Source organism: Onthophagus taurus, chromosome 7, assembly GCF_036711975.1.
Source record: "Onthophagus taurus isolate NC chromosome 7, IU_Otau_3.0, whole genome shotgun sequence".
Lineage (NCBI taxonomy): Eukaryota > Metazoa > Arthropoda > Insecta > Coleoptera > Scarabaeidae > Onthophagus > Onthophagus taurus.
The window spans coordinates 15,605,594-15,626,841 of NC_091972.1; the positions used below are offsets into that span (position 1 = coordinate 15,605,594).

At 33.1% G+C, this 21,248-nt stretch overlaps 1 protein-coding gene across 2 annotated transcripts in view; it reads right to left on the reverse strand.

Annotated features, from left to right (window-relative positions):
- Positions 1–21,248, reverse strand: part of LOC111418974 (transcription factor AP-2) — a 175,223-nt gene that overhangs the window by 86,694 nt on the left and 67,281 nt on the right. Inside the window, exon 2 of one of the 2 annotated variants that reach the window (XM_023051710.2) lies at positions 12,030–12,154. The exons of the other annotated variant lie outside the window; for it this stretch is intronic. Within the exon in view, the coding sequence (XP_022907478.1) occupies positions 12,030–12,098 (69 nt within the window). The 5' untranslated portion in view covers positions 12,099–12,154. The remainder of the gene's footprint in view (positions 1–12,029; positions 12,155–21,248) is intronic. 2 annotated transcript variants of the gene reach the window in all.

A 21,248-nucleotide genomic window follows, 5' to 3' on the forward strand; every position in this document is an offset into this window, starting at 1 on the left:
CACCAATGGGTTGATATATTAATACACTTTAACATTTTTTGAAAGTTATGAGAAAGAAACATTTTTCTTGATCATGAAGTTGATGTACCCTACGGCATACAACGTTTATCTTGCAATGAAACGTTTATGAAACGTCGTTCAAAGAACGATATTTGTTTTGGTAGATTTGGGTTGGGTTGGGTTGGCCAAAGCATTACCAAATATTTAACAAGGAATCAAGACAGAAGCAAAAAGGAGCAAGAACACGGACAAATGAGAGAGGTTAAGAAGAAAAATAATCTGTAAAGTGATTAGTCTGGCTTGGGTTGGGTTGGGTTGGCCAAAACATTATCAAATGTTCAACAAGGAATCAAAACAGAAGCAAAACGGAGCAAAAACACGGATGAATAAGAGAGGTTAGGAAGAAAAACAATCTATAGAGTGATGAGTATGGCAAGTTCAGTAACTATAAGGAACAATGTTTTAAAAAGTTGATTAAAGCTAAAATAACTGAATTAAGGACTTTCAATACACTAACGTGTAATGACGAACATAATCATTATCTATGTGACTTTAGCATATAGTAATAGGAATTCCATAGTTAATTTGCTATCCAATCACCATCTTAATAATAATAAAAAAACCTCTCATGATAATGGTGTTTACAAAATTAACTGCAATGATTGCAATAGTGTATATATCGGACAGACTGGGCGAAGACTTGATATACGTTTACACGAACATAAAAATAAACCCAATTCTAATATTGTCAAACACATCAAACAGACTGGACATAGTATGGATTTCGATGGGGTAAAACTTTTGCATAGGTGTGATAAAGGGTTTAAACTTGATTTATTGGAATCTTTTGAGATTGATAAACATAGTAAGAACAATTACATTGATATACTTAACGAACAAGTTGAGATTTTCTACACCCCTCTTTACAAATATATGCCTAAAAAGTGTTTTAATAGCTAATTTTTTAATTTTAAATTTCTTAATTTTTGTTTTTAATTTTGTTACGAAAATTTATTTACAGTATTTCATTTCGTTTTGTAAATTCTTTTAAATTTAACATAAATATTGTTATCTCTCTTAAACGTTCGTTTTTTCGTTTTCTTGTATCTTCGATAAATTTATTTTAGTCGCATGACCGGTATTTGTTGATTTTCTGTTGTGTAAGTTTTCGATTTCATTTTGTCTTTAGACAATTTTTAATGTGTTAACTCTAAGATTTTGTTTCGACATTTATGTAGTGTTATTTTGTTAGATGAACGTTTAATTTTTCAACGTATGTGGTTCTATGACGATCTGCTTTTATTAGGATTTGACGTGAGTAAAATGGAAAAAGAAATTTTGGTTTAATTACGATGTTTTTGATTTTGTTTTGTTATTTCATTTAATTAAGGTTTTGACTGATGATGAAGTAAAACTTCGAAACCGGTATCAATAAATATTTAAACGGCAAGTATAAGAAGTAATTTAATTTTTCTAATTAATCACCAATTTTAAATATTATCTAAGAGCTTGCAACATGGATTCAAATAAGATTATCTATGTAGTTTAAGCAAAGAAAAACTTAATTGCCTATATAATTCAAATTGTCTTGAATAATTCCCCACAGGATCACTCAGCTTTGCAGAATTTTATATCGTTTCATGTCATAAAGAAACAAAAAAAAAAGTATTTACCAAAAATGCGATTGACTGAAGTAGCTCCATGAAATAAAAGTCAGAATATTAATCATCCTTGTAAAATGTAGCGTAATGTTTATCCAAGGAGAAGTTGGCGAAAGATAAATAGATATGAAACTTCCTACAGTAAACAATGATTTACACAAACGGTAGGCTGAGGTTGTGTTCTTTGATAACCACTTTTGCCATAATTTTCTGGATATCAAAGTTAGTCCATAGCAAAAGCAAACTTGATTATACTAAGGTTGTTTTCCGATTACGTGGACATTCTTACACGAAACCTGTTAAGAAGATGGGTATAATACAACAAAAAACAGAGGTCCCATCAAACTATGTTGAGATTACTGACAATTTACAGACAAAACCATTTCCATTCGACGATAGCGGATTTTGATCAAATGTATTTCCATTTCCAGCATTTATATCCTTTCATGGCGTAAAGAAACAAAATTATCGTATTTACCAAAAATAAGATTGACTGAAGTAGCTCCATGAAATAAAAGTCAGAATATTAATCATCCTTGTAAAATGTAACGTAATGTTTATCCAAGGAGAAGTTGGCGAAAGATAGATAGATATGAAACTTCTTACAGTGAACAATGATTTACACATACGGAAGGCTAAGGTTGTGTTCTTTGATAACCACTTTTGTCATAATCTTTTGGATATCAAAGTTAGTCCATAGCCCGAACAAACTTGATTATACTAAGATTGTTTTTCCATCATGCGGATATTCTTACATGGAACCTGTTAAAAAATGGTTATAATGCAACAAAAAACAGAGGTCCCATCAAATTATATTGAGATTACTGACAATTTACAGACAAAACCATTTCCATTTCCATTTTGATCAAATGTATTTCCAAGGGTAAACTTCTTACTGTCAGATACGTGAAATAGTGTCCATTCTCTAATCCTCCAATAATTCAGATTTGCTGAAAAGCATTTACATTCTTTCATGGCGTAAAGAAACAAAGTTATCGTATTTACCAAAAATAAGATTGACTGGAGTAGCTTCACAAGATAAAAGTCAGAATATTAATCATCCTTGTAAAATGTAGCGCAATGTTTATCATGCAACATTCAGTTACATCAAATCTTTTAAAGGCAGAAGAAACTACTACTGGGAAGACCATAATAAGAGAATCTCTTTGTCTAAAAAGATAACATCTTATGAGACATGCAGAAAGTAAACTCCCCCAATCTATTATCTCTGCTGCTGAAGATAGTCTCCAAAGAGAGGTTGGCGAAAGAGATGAAACTTCAGAAGACTGAAGTAGTGTTTTTTGATAACCACTTTTGCCATAATTTGCTGGATATCAAAGTTAGTAAAAAGCACGAACAAACTTGATTATGTTATGATTGTTTTTCCATTACGCGGACATTCTTACATGGAACCTGTTAAAAAGATAGGTATAATGCAACAAAACACAGAGGTCCCATCAAACTAGATTGAGATTACTAAAAATGTACAGACAAAATCTATTTCCAACGCATTTCTTACTGGCAAATACGTGAAATAGTGTCCATTCCCTAATCTTCCAATACGTACAAAGTTATCTGATGTCGAGAAAGGTGTAATCGTCGGGTATCACAGATATCACCGAACCTTAAAGACCATATCTAAGGAGTTGAATTACCCAAAATCGACAGTAGCAGGAGTTTCAACAGGCATCAGTGATCGTTGTTTCGCGGAATACCATCCGTAATAAAGTATATCTACTTGAGTTTGATGGTTGTGCTGCCGCCCATAAGTATTTGATCACAAACCGATCTGGTTGGTTAATCTTTTGTAAACCACGTCGACAGTAAATCACTAGTAAGTCAGTGGAAACATGTTTTCTGGATTGACGAATCAAAGTTCAACTTCTGCCATTCCGATGGCAGGGTCTGTGTCTGGCTTCAGAATAACGGACTCTTAGTTAAACTACAGTATAACCAGAATGACACTGACGTCGATTTGTATGTTGTTGGTGGCACAAAATAACCAGAAAGATTCCGCCAAATCTTTACCACCAATAGCAGCAATACCTTGGCAACTCGCTATAATATGGTGTCAGATTTGGCGGGATACCGCCAGTGTCACTTCTGGTTATTCTGTAGTTAAACTGTATATGGTCATCTGATCCACCCCAAAGTTGGTTTTATTCTCAAATCTGATAATTCTTAATTCTTCATACAAGTTTTTTTGATCAAATCAAAAGTTCTCTTTACTGTTCTTATATCATTCCTATTTCACAACTTTTAATGCTAAGCTAAAGTTGGATGTATTTATGAGGAGACTTTGATGAAGCGTTTATATCTGAAGATTCAACGATTATTAAACTGCGACACTAGGACTGACAATACAAATGATGCTAATGAGCATGCTCATAATAGGAAAAATAATTTTTAAAATGCTGATTTCCTTCTATTAAAAGCTTTTATCATCAACATCACTCACTATCTATTTCATTGTATTTTAATCTGAAATATAAATAAGATATTGTTTAAAATAGAAAATATAAAGTAAATAAAAGTTTTACTTAATAAAAACTGCACAGACCAAAGATATTTTCATAAAAATTCAAAGTAGATAATAAAGGTACAAAATGAAGTTTAACAAAAACAGGTAATCTTAAAACTTGATGGAAATCTTAATACATGCAAAATTTTTCCAAGATTGGGAGAAAGTTAGATTGTCTGAAAGTTACGATTCTTAGAAACTTTACGACTGAAAACAATTTCATTATATTTGCTGGATTTAATAAACCAGCAAATTACAAATTTTAATTTAAATTTAACATATTTACTTATAATAAAGTATTCTCTTGGCGGCCTATACATATATCTTTTAATTTGATAAGTGCCTCTTGAAATATTTTTAGTTAATAACACCTCAATACAGAGAGTTTACATCAAAATTCCAAATTTTTTGACATCAATATTTATTTTTTGACAATCATTAAAATAGAATAATAAAGTTATATTTATAAAAAGACTATTTAAAAATTCCTAATACTTTTTGAATCCTCTTTGCAATAATTTTTTGTAAATTCCTCCATCACTCAAAACGACCGACACGTGAATCGATTACAAACCAACCGCAACACCTCTAACCGACCCGAGCTTTTGTTGAACTTTTGTTGGTTTTACACCGTCCGATAGTGTAAACCGCGACCGTGTAAAAGCCAAGGTGCCGCTCGCTTGCCAATTTTTTTTACCTTAACGCGTTTCGAATAAAGCGCACCCGCCTCGTGGTTCTACGTCGCAACAGCTCTAGTCCATCTATTGAATGCCAACGAGCGATAACCGCCATACATACTGAAGAAGAACGTTCGACCCTATTCAAAGAGTTATCGCTGCTCCGGTCGCCTTATGGATATTCCAATTTCCTAAAACGCTTTCGTCTTCCTGAAACTTCAAGTTATAGATAAGCCGACAACAACCCCACAACAAGCAAGTTGATAAAAATATCATATTATCATGGTTTATGATGATAACTACATAAAAAAAAGTCTGTTTTAAAAAATTAAGTTTATTATGATTCAAATTTAATTTGTTGAAGTTATATAAAATTCAATAACAAATTTCAATTCCAATAAGGCTTTGAAGATTTATGAAAATGTAAAGAACCAATCGCCATATAATCCAAGAATTCTGAAAGTAAGAATTCTAAATGACCATTGAAGCATGAATGTTCTCAAGCATAAATACAATTTTACAACGTTTTCATAATTTAGCTTCGGCAGATATTCAAAAATTAATTTCCGACGAAGTACTAAATGAGGATGATTTACTTAACGATTTATGAGATAAGTGGTGGTTACAATATATCCTGATGAAAAAGTTCATGAATTTATTGTTTTTACTGTAGTTACGAGAAGGACTTTAATTTGGGAGAAAACTAAGTAATCATTTTGTATAAAATGAATTGTAATCGAGCTTTGCGGTTCCAGCGAAGTATAAATAAATGTAATATAAAACCAAATACAATTGTTATCGTATAATTAAATTCAATGCATCTTTGAAAAAATAGGTAACACGATTTTCGATGAAAAGAAATCTTTTACCATTATTTGACCATTTTTTTTTTACAGAAAAAATATACCACTGCAAAAGGACCAAAAACTTAAAAAAAAGCTCTGGAGTAATACAAGAGCCTGTCGTTGGCATCTAATTTTGGAATACTTTCAACAGCAAAGTGTTCCGCGTGGAGATCTCTAAAAAAAATAATATGATCTACAGCTGCAGAGGTAAAACGAACCATAAACTAACTGATGAAAAGGTTCATAGAATGAAAATAGCCTTCACAGTCGTGGAAAAAATCTTCTATCTAAAAATATCTAAAGGTCATACAACAAGTTCAAGACCCGAAATCAGTTGAAATCTGGCTGTTAGTACTGGTATAGTAACGAATGCGTAATCTTGCATACGAAAGATAATATAATCTTGCAAAAGAAAAGTTTTAGACCAAATTCCAGGGATTAAAAATCTAGACGCAAATGTACAGCTTAATGTAAGCGCCTGAGTAATAGATCTTCTGCAGGACAGAAGGTTTCCTCAACAGACCCAAGGCACTAAGAGGAAAAAAGTGAGTGTGCTACGTGGTAGAAGCATTTCCGTTTCGGATATTCAACCAAAAGCGATTGCTGGTCCAAGTCAAGTTATGAAAATTTCTTCAGAAAAGGCAAGACGAAGAATTTCCAATTACTCTGAGTTCTCCTGTAATATTTCCATTTCTTCGGAGACTGAGGATTACTGTGACCTTGATGAGGAAGTTGGCGTGGAAGGTCTGACAACACCAAGCAATGACAACAAGACAGTTGAACATATTAATAACGAAAACTTTGTTTTATTTTTATATGACAAGCAAGTTTAAACAGGACAAGTTGTTCAAATTAAATTAAAAAATAACTAGAAATTATTTAAAATTAAAATTCGTCTGAAGATATCCTTTGGTATGAAGCTGAATACATTTTAGAGGTCATTAATATACCACAGCCCTCCAAGAGAGGATTTTTTACAATTAATGAGAGCAATAAATATAATTAAGTTGTTTTTTAGTTATAGGTTAGGTTCTACCTACCTATTTAATGTTTAAATAAAATATTTATTTATTTTATATACTTAAAGTGTTCATTTTATTTTCTTATTCCAACATTTAATTACTTTTGTTATGTAAACAATAAAAATGTTATTTTCTTGCACATTTTTCTTGTTTTTTTTTACTACCATGGGCACCAAAATGATAAACTTAGAGTAAATTGGGGAATAACCCGAGTTGCACTCTATCTATGTGTATCGCTAGTGTTAGAGAAGTCTTTCTTAATGACATAATAAAGAGATCTATTTAATCTATCTATCTATTTACGAGCGCTAACATTTATGTTTAAATAAACACTCAATTCTGTTTTTACGCGACAGATACGTTCCCAAAAATGTCCTGTAAAAAAAAATCGCGTAAAATGATACGGTATTTATATGAAAATAGAGGATAAATTCCGAGTTCTGTCAGAATCAGCTAAAAAATGTGATTAAACTAGGCAAATTCATCTTTCTTAATTTGCTTTTTTTAATATGCACTGCATTTTTTGACATCGGAAAAGTGCTTTATTCACTAATAGTAATTTATCGAAAGTTGCAGACATTATACCATTCAATCCTTTTGCGCCTATTTCATAACTTAACTCTATTATGTTAGAATATTGAACCGTATTAGAAGGCACATGATTTTTACTTTTTACACATTCTGGCCAAACGGCTCCAACATGTGATCAAAGTTGACGGTTTTAATCCAGCATGTTTGATGCAGTTTATAACAAATATCTTCTATGCATCTATAACTGTTAAATTTTTATCATTGATCTAAAACGTACCGAAATGTTTACTTTACATAATATGTCTTAAAGGTTGCAATAATTCCTTAGTCCAATGATTGTATCAAAGAAGTGGTATTTGGAGGAAGGAAACAAAATTCAACATTTGGGTGCTCTATAAGTGGATGACCAGGTACGTTGTTTATAATCAACAGAACCTTAAATTTAAGGTAAAGGATAAAGGCCTTTATCATTCATATATATAACGCCGAACTTACGCAACAAAATATTTGAGATTCATTAAAAGATTTAGAGGTCACCCAAGGTTTCTTATTATTAGTCTAGTTTGGTTAGGTAAGGTGTCTATATTTACACCTTTTACAGACCCTGGTTTTAGAAGCTCGATTTACAATTAACATCTGATCTCCTGACCCATTAGAGTAAAATAAAAAAATTACGCGGTCTTTAGCTGCTTTAAACAAATTGGGTGTTTTATGGGATTTGGGTACGGATGTTCTACTTGGCATAATGTTACAGGAAAGACCTGTTGCATCCGCATTGCATACATTTCTAATTATTTTAGCTAATTTTGCAGGAAATTCTTTAATTGCCAGATCATCTGCAGATCCAATTTCGCCCTTAATCTTTGTACAATGGAGCGCGACTCTTTGTAAAAATCCATCCCGTACTTGCAGAAAATTTAAATTTGTGTTTTTTCTGGGTTGATGTTTATGGTTCCATTTCTTTAATCTGGTTGTAGATTCTTGATGCCATCTGCTTGATACTATTTCCGTCAACTGGTATTTTTTGAGTTTTTGAGACATATCCTGCAGCCATACTACCAGAGTTTTATCCATTCTCAGCTTTATAATATCTCTTGTATGATGCTGTATGAACACTTAATTTTGTTCCAGTAATAACAGATTTTCTAACCGCGTCCTCGTTTTTGTTTCAATATGGGAGTTCTGTAACTCCATGTTGATGCACGCGCAGAGAATCTGGGGGATTCCCAGACTGCGATTTCGCTTGTTTGCACGTAAAAGAAATTTTAGTATGGAAATTATTCCAAGTTAAAATTTCTTCAATCGCGTTTAATCAAATCATTTAAAACTATTTTGTCCGTTATATCCGAAATACAAAAGAAACGACAAGCCTGGAGAGGTTTTTGTGAAGAGGTGGAGAGCGCTGCTGAGGCCTCACGCCTAAACAAAATACTATCTCGCGGCCAAAAGCACAGTCATGACATTCTAAAAAAGTCTGATGGCAGTTTTGTCAAGGATCCAGAAGAATCGTTGCATTTATTAATGGATGTTCATTTTCCAGGTTCTTTGCAAGATTTTTCAATGCTTCTACACCAAGTGGAATTTAACAACTCTCCTAGCAGCCAGGACTGGCAGATAGCTAACCAGGTTGTAAGGAATGAGTTGGTAGAGTGGGCCGTCGGCAGTTTTGAGCCCTTCAAAACACCCGGACCCGACGGTATATTTCCTGCTCTTCTTCAATGGAGTCTAGAGGATATGAAAATACACTTGATGAGAGTTTTTAAGGCCTGCTTAGCCTTTAACTACGTTCCCATCAGCTGGAGGAAGGTTACAGTAACCTTTATACTAAAGAATGGAAAAAAGGACCCAACGGATCCTAAAGCCTTTCGACCAATTAGTCTCTCATCATTTCTTTTAAAGACGCTTGAAAGACTATGTGAACATTACATTAGAGAGAATGTACTTAAAGCGTTTCCTTTGCATTTCAACCAACATGCATATATCAAAGGTAAATCTGTGGATAGCGCCCTACACATGGTAGTGGGGCGCATCGAACAAGCATTTGATTCGAAAGAGTCCATTCTGGGAACTTTCCTTTACATAGAGGGAGCGTTTGACAAAACCACCTTTAGTAGCATTAACCTGGCACTGGAATTAAAACAATGCTAGCAAGCAGAGTTGTTCAGACTAAGGCGAAAGGACACACAGTACAGAGAGCTGTGGTTAAGGGTTGCCCACAAGGATGATCTCATTCGTGAGTTAAATAATAAATATTTCTTCACAGTTGGTTACGCAGACGACGTGGCTATCTTGTTAAGAGGTAAACCTGACAATTTTCTCTGTTACAAAATGCAGCAGGCACTTAAACTCGTTGAACGATGGTGTGAAGAACATACCCTCTCTGTCAATCCTAAAAAGACAGAGACTGTTCTCTTCACTAAACAGAAGAAACTGGGACACTTAACGCCACCCAATTTCTGCAATAATCCATTAACCTTTGCTCCAGAGGTGAAATATCTGGGTGTTATCTTGGACAAAGGACTAACTTGGACATCACACATTAGTTGCAAAACCAAAAAAGCAACGATTGTACTGACCCAGTGCCGAAGGGCTATTGGGAATACTTGGGGATTAAATCCGAAAGTTACAATGTGGATCTACACTTCTGTGATAAGACCCATGGTAGCTCACGGAGCCATAGTCTGGTGCTCAGCACTAAAACATGCATATAAAGCTACATTGCTGCATCAATTGCAACGACTGGTCTGCCTGGTAATCACAGGCGCTATGAGATCTACACCTACGATTGCAATGGAGACTATGTTAAACGTGCTGCCCCTAGATATTTTTATCAGGGAGGTGGCCGTGATGGCATTGCTTCGGTTGCGATCAGTAAATGAAAAGCAGGTTGTTAAAATGGGAATAGTCCGGAGCAAGCTCTGGAGTGAGGCTGTTAGTAAACAACCCCTCCTTAAAGCTCGCACAGACTACATTACACCTACTTTCTTAGGCAAGCCACACTTTGGCATTGAAACGATACCCCAGAGCAACTCAAGCTCGGGCAAAACGCTGACCATCTACACTGATGGATCAAAGAAGGCTGGAGGTTCCGGAGCGGGAATCTTCTCACACGATCTCCAGCTGCACCTTTCCACTTCGTTAGGATCGTATTGCACGACTGCTAAAGCCGAATTAATTGCTATAAACATAGCAGCCGATGCGATTATCGACTCCAAAAAAGTCGGCAGAAACGTTGTAATCTGTACTGATAGCAGACAGGCTATGCTGGCGGTTGGCAGGCATCATACTGCATCATCGTTGGTGAAGTCCTGTCGGCAATCACTCGAAGAGGCAAACGTATACAACAACGTCAAGATAAAATGGCGAAAAGGACACATCGGAATTAAAGGACATGATCATGCGGACAGGTTAGCGAAACGGGCGGCTAACAAGTCACCGATCTCCCCTGAACCGTTTGTACCACTAGCTGTTAATACAGCATCAAAACTGATAAACTATATCTCCCACCGAGCTTTTTGCGATAGATGGGATGGGACAGCAGTAGGTGCCTTTGCTAAGAAAACTCTGCTCTACCCTGACCGGAAGACATCTACTCAGTTTCTGGGAAAATCGAAAAGTGACTTGAGGCTTCTCACCCACTTCCTGATCGGACACTGCAGGTTACGTAAGCACATGTTTTACATGAAGCTGGCGAATACACCCCTCTGTAGAGGGTGTGAAATGGAAGACGAGACGGTAAGTCATATTGTTTGTGACTGTCCAAACCTCGTGTACTTAAGGGAATCTATTTTCGGAGTACCATGGCTCCAAATTTCGGATATAAGGAACATACCTTTCTGTTCTATATTAACGTTCATGAAAGGATTGGGCTGGTTTTCTGACCCTTGAATGAACAGTAAATTGTGGGGACGTACAAAGGGTCCGCTGGGGCCTAAGTGCTGTGAGTAACCCACGTGAAAATACATACACATCCGAAGTACGTTCTAACGAGATCCGTTATATCGAGATTTTACTGTACTATAATAAGTATATGTATATAATAAGACGCTGTGCGAATCATTTACGAATACAAATCGGTGTCCAAAACTAAAATTTAAATATGTAAACAGAAAATCAAAAACATATTAACAAAGAGGTCCGATTTAAAGTTTTTGCTTTATTCTGTAAAGAGATAGATTTGTAACAAAAAATGTAATAGAAAGTAATCTATTTTGAAGCGGCTTTCCAACTTTAACATTAATTATGTATAGTTTACTTTATTTAAGTACTGAAGCGGATTTGAAAGCATTTAAGCCACAATAGGAATTATTTTAATATTACGAGTTAATTACTTTATCGATGTAAATGAGCAGATTGGGCTACTAAAGAGAATGTAGAAATCATGAACACAAATGTAATAATTACAGCGTCAGTGAATCTGAATTAGATAAAAGAAAACTATAAACTGTTTTTTTACTGAAATTCTAAACCACGAAAAGCAAAAATGTAAAAAAAAATATAATGAAAACCAACTCAACATAAAATTTTGAGTTTTAAAAAGATGTGTACTTATAATATAAGATAGAATATGTACCGCCATCTAACGGACAAAAGTCGAACTGCTTAAAGCTACTGAAGTGGTCCATTCAGCATCCGTTTAGCGCTAAGCAGCGAATGCGGTGGGTAGAGGAACTTTACTGGTATTAAATCGATTTTTCTCGGAAATCTCGGTACCTTTATAATTTTTAGTTTTTTAACATTTTAAAACATTTTAAATGTTTGTTTTTTCTTACCCATGATACGTTGTAGTCTCCAGACGGAAGGGATGAGACACTTCGGTATGACATCTTGTCTAGTATCATGAAGGCGTCAATTTGAGTGCGCGTTCTCCCTCAGACAATTAAATTTCTTCACTTACCTACAAAAAAATAAAAGAAAACAATTAATTAATTTCTTTTAGATTTAATTTTTTAAGTTAATATTTTAATTAAGTCTTTTAATGTTAATGTAATGTTAATTTAATACGATTGGATATTGAAAGACATTACATACAATATAATTATCTTTTAATACATAATAAGGAGAATTTAACAACTTCATGATGACTTTCACTGAAATGCAAATGAAGATAATATTGCACAATTTTCTAGATCATTTTTGAAAATTCCTTCTGGTTTATTAACCAGATCTAATACACTATAAAACAAATTATGTACACGCGATCACTATGTATCATTACTCGATATCACACCGTCAATCATCCGAAGCCATGACATAGTTCTGATTGCGGTTGGGGGCATGATCATTATTCCTAATTAAACCGGGATAGCGCAATATAAATACCATATCCAATGGATTCGGGATAATGATACATATTACAGGTGAGATTATGAGATAATTGCCCAAATAACAGTCATTTTCGGGGCTATTTTCCCGTGGAGAGCCTCACTTAAATCACGGGGCGTACCAAATTGCGAAATGATTGAGGGTGTCGTATTGTTTAGCCAATTGTAGTTCTCTGTTTTCTTCTAACTAATCGATTACAGGTGAAATTCTTCCAAATTATTTATGGTGTTTATAATTTTTTTAAATTATAATCGTACTTGAAACTGATTATATAATTATTGATCAAATGAAAAGTAGTATCAATAAATAATTAGTGCGGCTTTTTGAGGTGTAATTTAAAAAAAAAATTGTGACAAGGTTCGTTCATCATTTCCATAATTACTGTTAATCATCAGCGGAACATGTCGTAGAAACATACAAAAAACATGTTACACAACGTTAAATTGTTCGTAAGTATAGTTCAAGCTTAATAAAAATTGTTAGACATTACATATCTTAACTCACTATAAATACCGTATAAATCTTGTGATGAATAATTCACTACCCACACCATATTGACAATATTTATTATTCTAATATAGCATGCACATATTTTATAGTTTAGAATATCTCGTCACCGAACTTTTCTTTTCTTTATGAATAGGACAGTTTCTCGTATCTAATGAGAGAAATCTAGCAATAAAACATCGCCAATTAGCAATTAGCATGCGTGTATACTCGTAGATGATTTACGGTCTTAAAATAGGATTGTGAAACGTTTACTGGTAATTGGTATTTATGTTTGTAGGGTGCTTCCAATGGTTGTATGTAGCAAACCAGTTCTCTTTAACAAGTTCTTGTAAGAAATGTTTTGGTTTTAAATCATATACTTTTATGTATAAATAAAATATCGGATATGATTCAGCTTTCTATATAGAGTATTTATCTATAATAGTATTTAATGATAAGTTTTCAATGAATCCTAATTCCCTGAAGTGTTTAGACAAATATTGTTCATCTAATGCATTGGAGGTTGAACAATGTGAAATTATGTTTTGTTATCCGAGAACAGTTAGCCTGCGGGGGCAATAGTTTAGCACCAGGCATCAGAATTGATCCATTCCCAAATATCGGACAGGATTTCGTGTATGTTATCGTGATTTTCAACTGAATCAATTTCAAACACCAACAAGGAGAGTTACATAGAGAACTACAATGCATCAAATACTCATTTAAACATTATCTCTAAGATTTTATTTAGATTTTGGTATTTTGGCTTACTATCGAAACGGAATTTATTAACTCGGAAAGCTCAATACATATTTTAAAATATCGAGAATATAATTAGATGAGACATTAAAAGCTGCAAATAAAAATTGCAGCGCAAGATTTAAATGGTTCCATTGATTTCGTCCAAAACATTTTGATGACGTGTATAGTAGTGATGGAACCGGCATATCTATCCGGCAATTATGGTTATAATTTCTGGTGCATTTCGGAAGTGATACTCTACATTTCCACATTATTGCGATATTTGAATAAATAAGAAATTAATAAGAAAGCTGATAAGATATGTCAACTTATTTGCATCCAAGATACAAAATGAACTTTTTTGATGCTGATTTAACTAACGAAGCAACTCTAAAAAGAGGATATTTTAATTATTAATTGGCGATGTTTCCACAAGGATCCTTCAAGAAATTAATATTATAGCGAATTTTGAAAATTATCGATGAAAATTGCAACATCGAAAATTTTAACAAAACTTCAAATATTGTTTTCTCAAAAACTAAAAGTTATTTTTCAAAACGGGTTGGTTCATTGGAAAGAGGGCACTTTTATTAATACTTTGGGATATTTTCATACTCATATTCCGAGAATTGGATTTTATACGAATTTTTAAAACTTAATCGGCGAAAATTGCAAAAATCGAAAAAATTGTCGATTATTTCAAAAATTTATTTCTCAAGAACTAAAAGTGATTTTTTAAAACGGCTTGTTGCATTAAAAAGAGGTTACTTTAATTAATAAATGGTGATATTTCCACAAGGATCCTTCAAGAAATGAATTTTATAGCGAATTTTGAAAGTTATCGATGAAAATTGCAACAACGAAAATTTTATCAAGACTTCAAATATTGTTTTCTCAAAAACTAAAGTTATTTTTCAAAACGAGTTGATTCATTGGAAGGAGGACACTTTTCTTAACACTTTGGGATATTTTCAAACTCATATTCCAAGAAATGAATTTTATACGAAATTTTAAAACATAATCGGCGAAAATTGCAAAATTCGAAAAAATTGTCGATTATTTCAAAAATTTATTTCTCAAGAACTAAAAGTGATTTTTTAAAACGACTGTTTGCATTAAAAAGAGGATACTTTAATTAATAATTGGTGATATTTCCACAAGGATCCTTCAAGAAATGAATTTTATAGAGAATTTTGAAAGTTATCGATGAAAATTGCAACATCGAAAATTTTATCAAAACTTCAAATATTGTTTTCTCAAAAACTAAAAGTTAATTTTCAAAACCGGTTGGTTCATTGGAAAGAGGGCACTTTTATTAACACTTTGGAGAATTTTCATACTCATATACCAAGAACTGGATTTTATACGAATTTTTAAAACTTAATCGGCGAAAATTGCAAAATTCGAAAAATTATCGATCATTTCAAAAATTTATTTCTCAAGAACTGGAAGTGATTTTTCAAAACGGCTTTTTGCATTAAAAAGAGGATACTTTAATTAATAATCGAAAGTGATAACAGCGACAGTTCTGTTAGTAATGAATGTAATTGTACAAGCGAAGAGAAGAAAACTAGACGAAACTGCAACAAGAGATTTTATATATCGTATTGTGATTGTTACAATGAGGTTGCTAATGATAAATAAAGTTGTATTTAATGAAAAAAGTCCTATTGGGGTTGAACTTGATTATTATCTGCAGTGTCCAACACCTAAAAGAGATACTAATTCCTGTGAATGGTGGAGTTCTGAGAAATAGATTTTTAATATCCGGCCGGATTTTAGAAAATTGCCGGATAGGCCGGATACCGGATAGTTGCCGGATATCCGTTTCACCACTAGTGTATAACTAATAAAAGAATTTTGAGATCAGGTATATCGATCCTGGTGTATTGAAGTAACTTCAAAATTTCTCTTAAAGTATTAATGGAGAGTATTGAACGATGAGGTGGCATATACCGATAAAATTATCAATCGCCCAAATAGTTAGATTATTATATGAATATACATAAATCATTTTATTTTTATGAATGTTGAGAATAGTGGCAGTTAAGACACTGAAGCGAGATAAAATATAACTGCTATTGTTGGTCGAATAAATTATTTAATTCTGAAAAGAAGGATGCGACAAGCTAGTATACAATCGTAGCATGACCTATATCAACATACTTGCAGAAATACATGTTTATACCGCTAAATGATATTATTGTGGGTTATAAAGTAAACAGTTTCGGGTTTTACTTTGTCTGTTTAACTATGAATTTATGAGTCTTCTCAACGACGATCTTTCGTACACTGTCCGTAATAGGAGGTTAGTGTACTACTAGTTTCAAGAAGAAAAATATGTTTACACTTCCTAACACGATAAAAGATTAGAAAAAAGATTATTAAGCATCTGAGTGGGTGCATAAAATTGATGAATAGACTATTCACGTATCTACATCACATCAATCATAAATTGCAGTTGTAGCGATTAATTATTGCCAAATAGTCCTAAGTCGATGACTATATTTGGAATGTTTGGAAGTATATATTATAGGAAAAATGTTTCCTTTGTTACTAATGCTAATATGAATAAAATGTCGACTCGATTTAGGAAAAAAAATAATCACAATGCCTTTATATGTGATAGAAATAAAATGCCATTGACAATTTAAAAGAAATCTTCATTGTCAATGCAATGTCCATGACAATATGTACTGCTCCATATCTCCCGATATTACCACTACCAAAGATATGGCAACACAAAGGAGTACTATAACGTTAAAACCAAAGTGTGTTAATTGTGGCGACGACACTCGTAGAATGAGTGGAAAAAGAAAATCCATAAATGCGTTATTTCGCAGTAAGAAACACCCGTCAAATTACTAAAACAGTATCGCCGTTATAATATTCCACGTCAAATGTTAACTTTAATAACTTGATTGAAAATAACAATAAATACCCTGCAACTGTTTACATGAGTGAACAATGTTTATAGTATGGAGTTTGAACTTGGTGTGTCGATAGGAAAGTGTTTATATTTTACGAGATATATCTGTATATTTAATAATGGGTTAGCGGGATGCCGATGTTTACCATAAATTAATAAAAGTTTTACTGTAATTACTGAAAGTACTTATAGATCTCCATATAGAAATTTCTGTAAAGACAAACTGTGGGTAAAGACTCTTTCGGTCTCTCACCCACAATAATCTACCCTAGCAATAAACACCCAACGTCAGAAACTGAGGTTGGAACGATTTTACAGATATTAAAGTCAAGGGTAGCGCTAAATTTGTGAACCCTTGACAAAGTTGCTCTTGATATATTTACGAAATAAGGGATTTTATGGCGAAACTTCTCACAGGTAATTGCTTCAGTTTTGGCAGTGTAGACCTGATTTGGTTAAATCACTCTCACTTTCCATGATTCCTTAGAGGATTATGTCATGGTTTTACTGATAGGGATTATGGGGAGTTATAATATTAACGTGTTTCTTGGGTTGGGTTGAGTATGGTTGAGTTGCACTCTAGCAAAAAGCTAGATTGAAGGATTGACCCTTCCCAATTGAAATCCAAGAATTATACCTTGTAGACTTGTTGACTTTGTGTCTGCCGAAGTTACCAAAACTTCATATTTTGACCTCATTCGCATCATTTAGGTTGGTATCAGCAACCACATATTCACTATAGCGAATATTTTCACCACGCTTTTAAGTTGCTAAGCATATCGACACTTCGTCATTTTGTATTTTGGAGAGTTTATTAGAAATGAAAACCAATTTGTTCAACATGCTGATGTGTAATTTCAAACAGTGTAATGTTTAGCATGTGTAATAATGTAGAACAAAGAAAAATTATATATATAACTTTTAATAATAATATCTGTGGATACAATACTTGTGGTAGACCACGATTTGTGCAGAAGTCACAATTGAAAAATTGAAAGTAGGAATGAAAAATGAATACATAAAAATTTGCGCAAGTGTTCATGATTATGAACTAGAAGAGACAAAAACCACGAGGTAATTTTTATTGTTGAACTGATTCATGCTCAATTCGAATCCTTCCAGATGGAGCACCTCAACCACGGATTTTTCAATTTGGGTCTTTCACAATTTTTTCAAATCGACTATTTTCAAGAGCTAGAAGAAGAAAGATAAATCATTTTAGATATCGTTTTGGCTGCCAAAACCAATAAAAGAAGAATTAAGCAGTCAAAAATGTTATCAAAACACAATTTTAACTAAATAATTATGTAATAAATTTTTGTGAAGTATTCCCAATACGCAACAAAATAAATTCACAGCAACTTTGTTGATGTTGTAAATTTGTAATTACAAAGATAGTTGACTGGAGTATAGGTAATAAGAAAATAAAGAAGTTGTATTGAAACATAGAAATTTCGTGGCTTTGCACAGATTTAAATGTGCAGAATTAAATTTGGGCAAAGCGAACAGTTCAGGTTTGAATGGGATTCAAAATCAAATGGACTTAAAAACGCAAAACGAGAACTATTGATTATCCTGATGCACTCTATTGGTTCTCGATGATTTGGGAGAACTGAGCAAGTAAATGAACATACTTCATACTTGCAGAATTTCTTTGACTAGGTTTAGAATGATTCCATGATGGCTTTTTCATGGCTATGTAATTATCAATTATGTAGCAATACATTTTATTGCAATATAGATTTTATTGTTTGAATGGCAGATACTCATATATGCAGACGGTACAGCAATGCCAATAGATTGTAGGATTTGATGGGCAACAAAAAAAATTCCATCTGGCGTTTTTATTGACTGAGTATATCACCGATCAGAAAACATCGCTTTTATCTACTAGCTTCATGCAGCAATTTTACGTACTATGTCTATTTCAGACATTATAATAAGTAATGAAACAAAAATGCTTCAAGGTCCTGGATATTATCAGTAGACCACAAAGATTTTGGATATTATCACCACATTCTACGTGACTGATCTAGATCATTACATAATCTACCTCTAACAATGAATTGAAGCTAGTCAACAATTCTTTGAATAACTGTTAAATTATTAGAATTCATAACGTCTTTTTTTAAAGTTATAAGATCAATTTTTAATCGACTCTAAAAAATCATCCAAGAACTTTAAAAGGTATTGAGAAAATTTCCAATCAACACAAATCTTAATTAAATCTCATTAAAGATGAACGACTCTCAAAAGCTCAATAATGGAGCTATCATTAAAATGTCTACCATGATATATAAACTTGATAAATTTTATTTGCTTATTATTCATTCCTTATTTTATGATTCGTCCTTATAAATACCACAAAAATAAAAATTTTGAACAACAAAGTAATGAATCAAGTATGTTGTAAATTATATCTATTATATCAAACGTTTTCAACAAAACCAAATCAAGCTTATTTGCACCCAAGGTACAATTACTAACAGTAAATATCGGTTTGGTATTTAATGAAAACGGCGAACACTGTTAACCGTTCCGTACCACTTCTTCCTATTAAGCAACCACAAAACCGTATTTAAATCGTTAAAACAATAAAGTTGAGCGATTCACGCCCTCGCGTCTTTTAACGATTGGTTAATTTCGCACTTTCTAGAGCTCGTAAATAACCTTTAAGAGTCAACGAATGAAGCTCATTCTAAAGAGTCCGGTAAAAAAAAGTTTTAAAAAGTTTATCACGTCGGGTTTAATGGCTATCGACTAATTTCCATAGCAATTATCGGGTTTACGAAAATTCATGGCCTCTTGAAAATTCAAATCGCAAATGTTGCTATAATATTAATCGATTGGATTGGTCGATTTTACGATTGTCGACAATTATGTATAATTTTCGAACGAACCGTTACGAAATTCATTGCATAACAGTTCGATCAAATAGAGAAACGATTAATTACAAAGCACCACCTACTCTGGGTCTTAGAATGGAGTCTTGATTGGTTGATATAAGTGGTAATTTTACGGAAGAAGTGAAGAACCGTTTAATTATAGGTAACTGACGAACGACCAAATTCTTTCTTCTTATATATGGTGATAATTTGCTGGGTAAAGATTAGTACCAGTAGTCAGATTGGGTCTAATTATTGGTTGCTTGAAAATTATTGGACTACCGAAAATAACAGACGCAGTCACGATTACAACGCTACCAATCTTCTTCAACTCTTTGATGTACTTGATTGGGAAATCGCAGGGCACGGGAATTATTAGGGTCTCGAATGACCGGTTTTAAAACCTGGAATTGATCTTGAATTAATCCTGTTATTATTAAATTGACTCAGTAATTACGTCAATCAAAAAAACAACGGATAATTCGTAATTTCGAACATTTTCTTATTATCTTATCATTTTTTATTGATACCTTAGCCGGAAAAGTACCGAAATTAGGGTGGTGTCGCGAGAGTCGGAAAGGAATATGCTTGAGATTTAATTGATGACGGCCGGTTGGAATGTAGATAATTACCGAGTAGCGTTCCTTCTTCGACTTAGGACGCATAAGAAGACTTCCAAGACAGGTGCTGCCGACCGTTGTTGTTGGTCCTTTTTAGCTACCAGCAACCACCACCGTTCTGAAAGACTTGTAGACCGAAACTTATTTTTTTTACGTTTTTGCATATTTTCAGTTGTGGTGGCTTTTGCTCGCCGTGAAAGGTCGTTAAAAAATATCTGGGCCGAACGAATTCCTCTCAAATCGATCTTAAGATATGTTAACTTATCCTCACTAAGAAGACATTCTTTAGTTATATGTAGTAATCATTGTTTGGATAAGTAATTTTTTTTTGAAAATTTTAATAAAAGAACTTACACGGTGTGATGTAATTTAATAAGGATTTAAAGGTAATTACCATTCAATAACCTTAGCCGATGTTAATTTATTAACATGTTTAATTTATTAGGACCTGTCTATTATAATTAGTGATTTAGAATGTTCTCCTCGGAGAAAGTATAAAGTCAATTATTACTTTATTGGTATTAATAAAAATTCATATAGATATCAATATTGAGGCTTACACGCACAATTTACTTTAAATGGCATTGTTATAATAATAAAAATAATTAAAAATTAAAGTGAGAAAAGTTTTTTCATTAACTAAACGAACTTTTTATCCGCTACTTATTTGCTTATTTTGCATTTATTTGCTTTCGATTGTAAGTGTAAATACCAAATTGTACGAAAATATTTGAAATCACACTGGTCAAACTATAAAATGCAAGGAAATGTTTAGAATTATGATAGTAAATCTCCAATTTGCAAGAAAATGCCTGGATCTTCGTTAGCAAAATTCTAAACCATTAGAGAATGTTTAAAATTGGATTTGATATATCCAAACTGGAGACATTTACTCTGGTAAAGCTTAATATTGCATCACAAACTTAGGAACTGCGCTGGTTAGACTCTATGCTTCAACAAGACATCAGAAATTATTGTTTCTGGAACAAAATGTGGAAACTT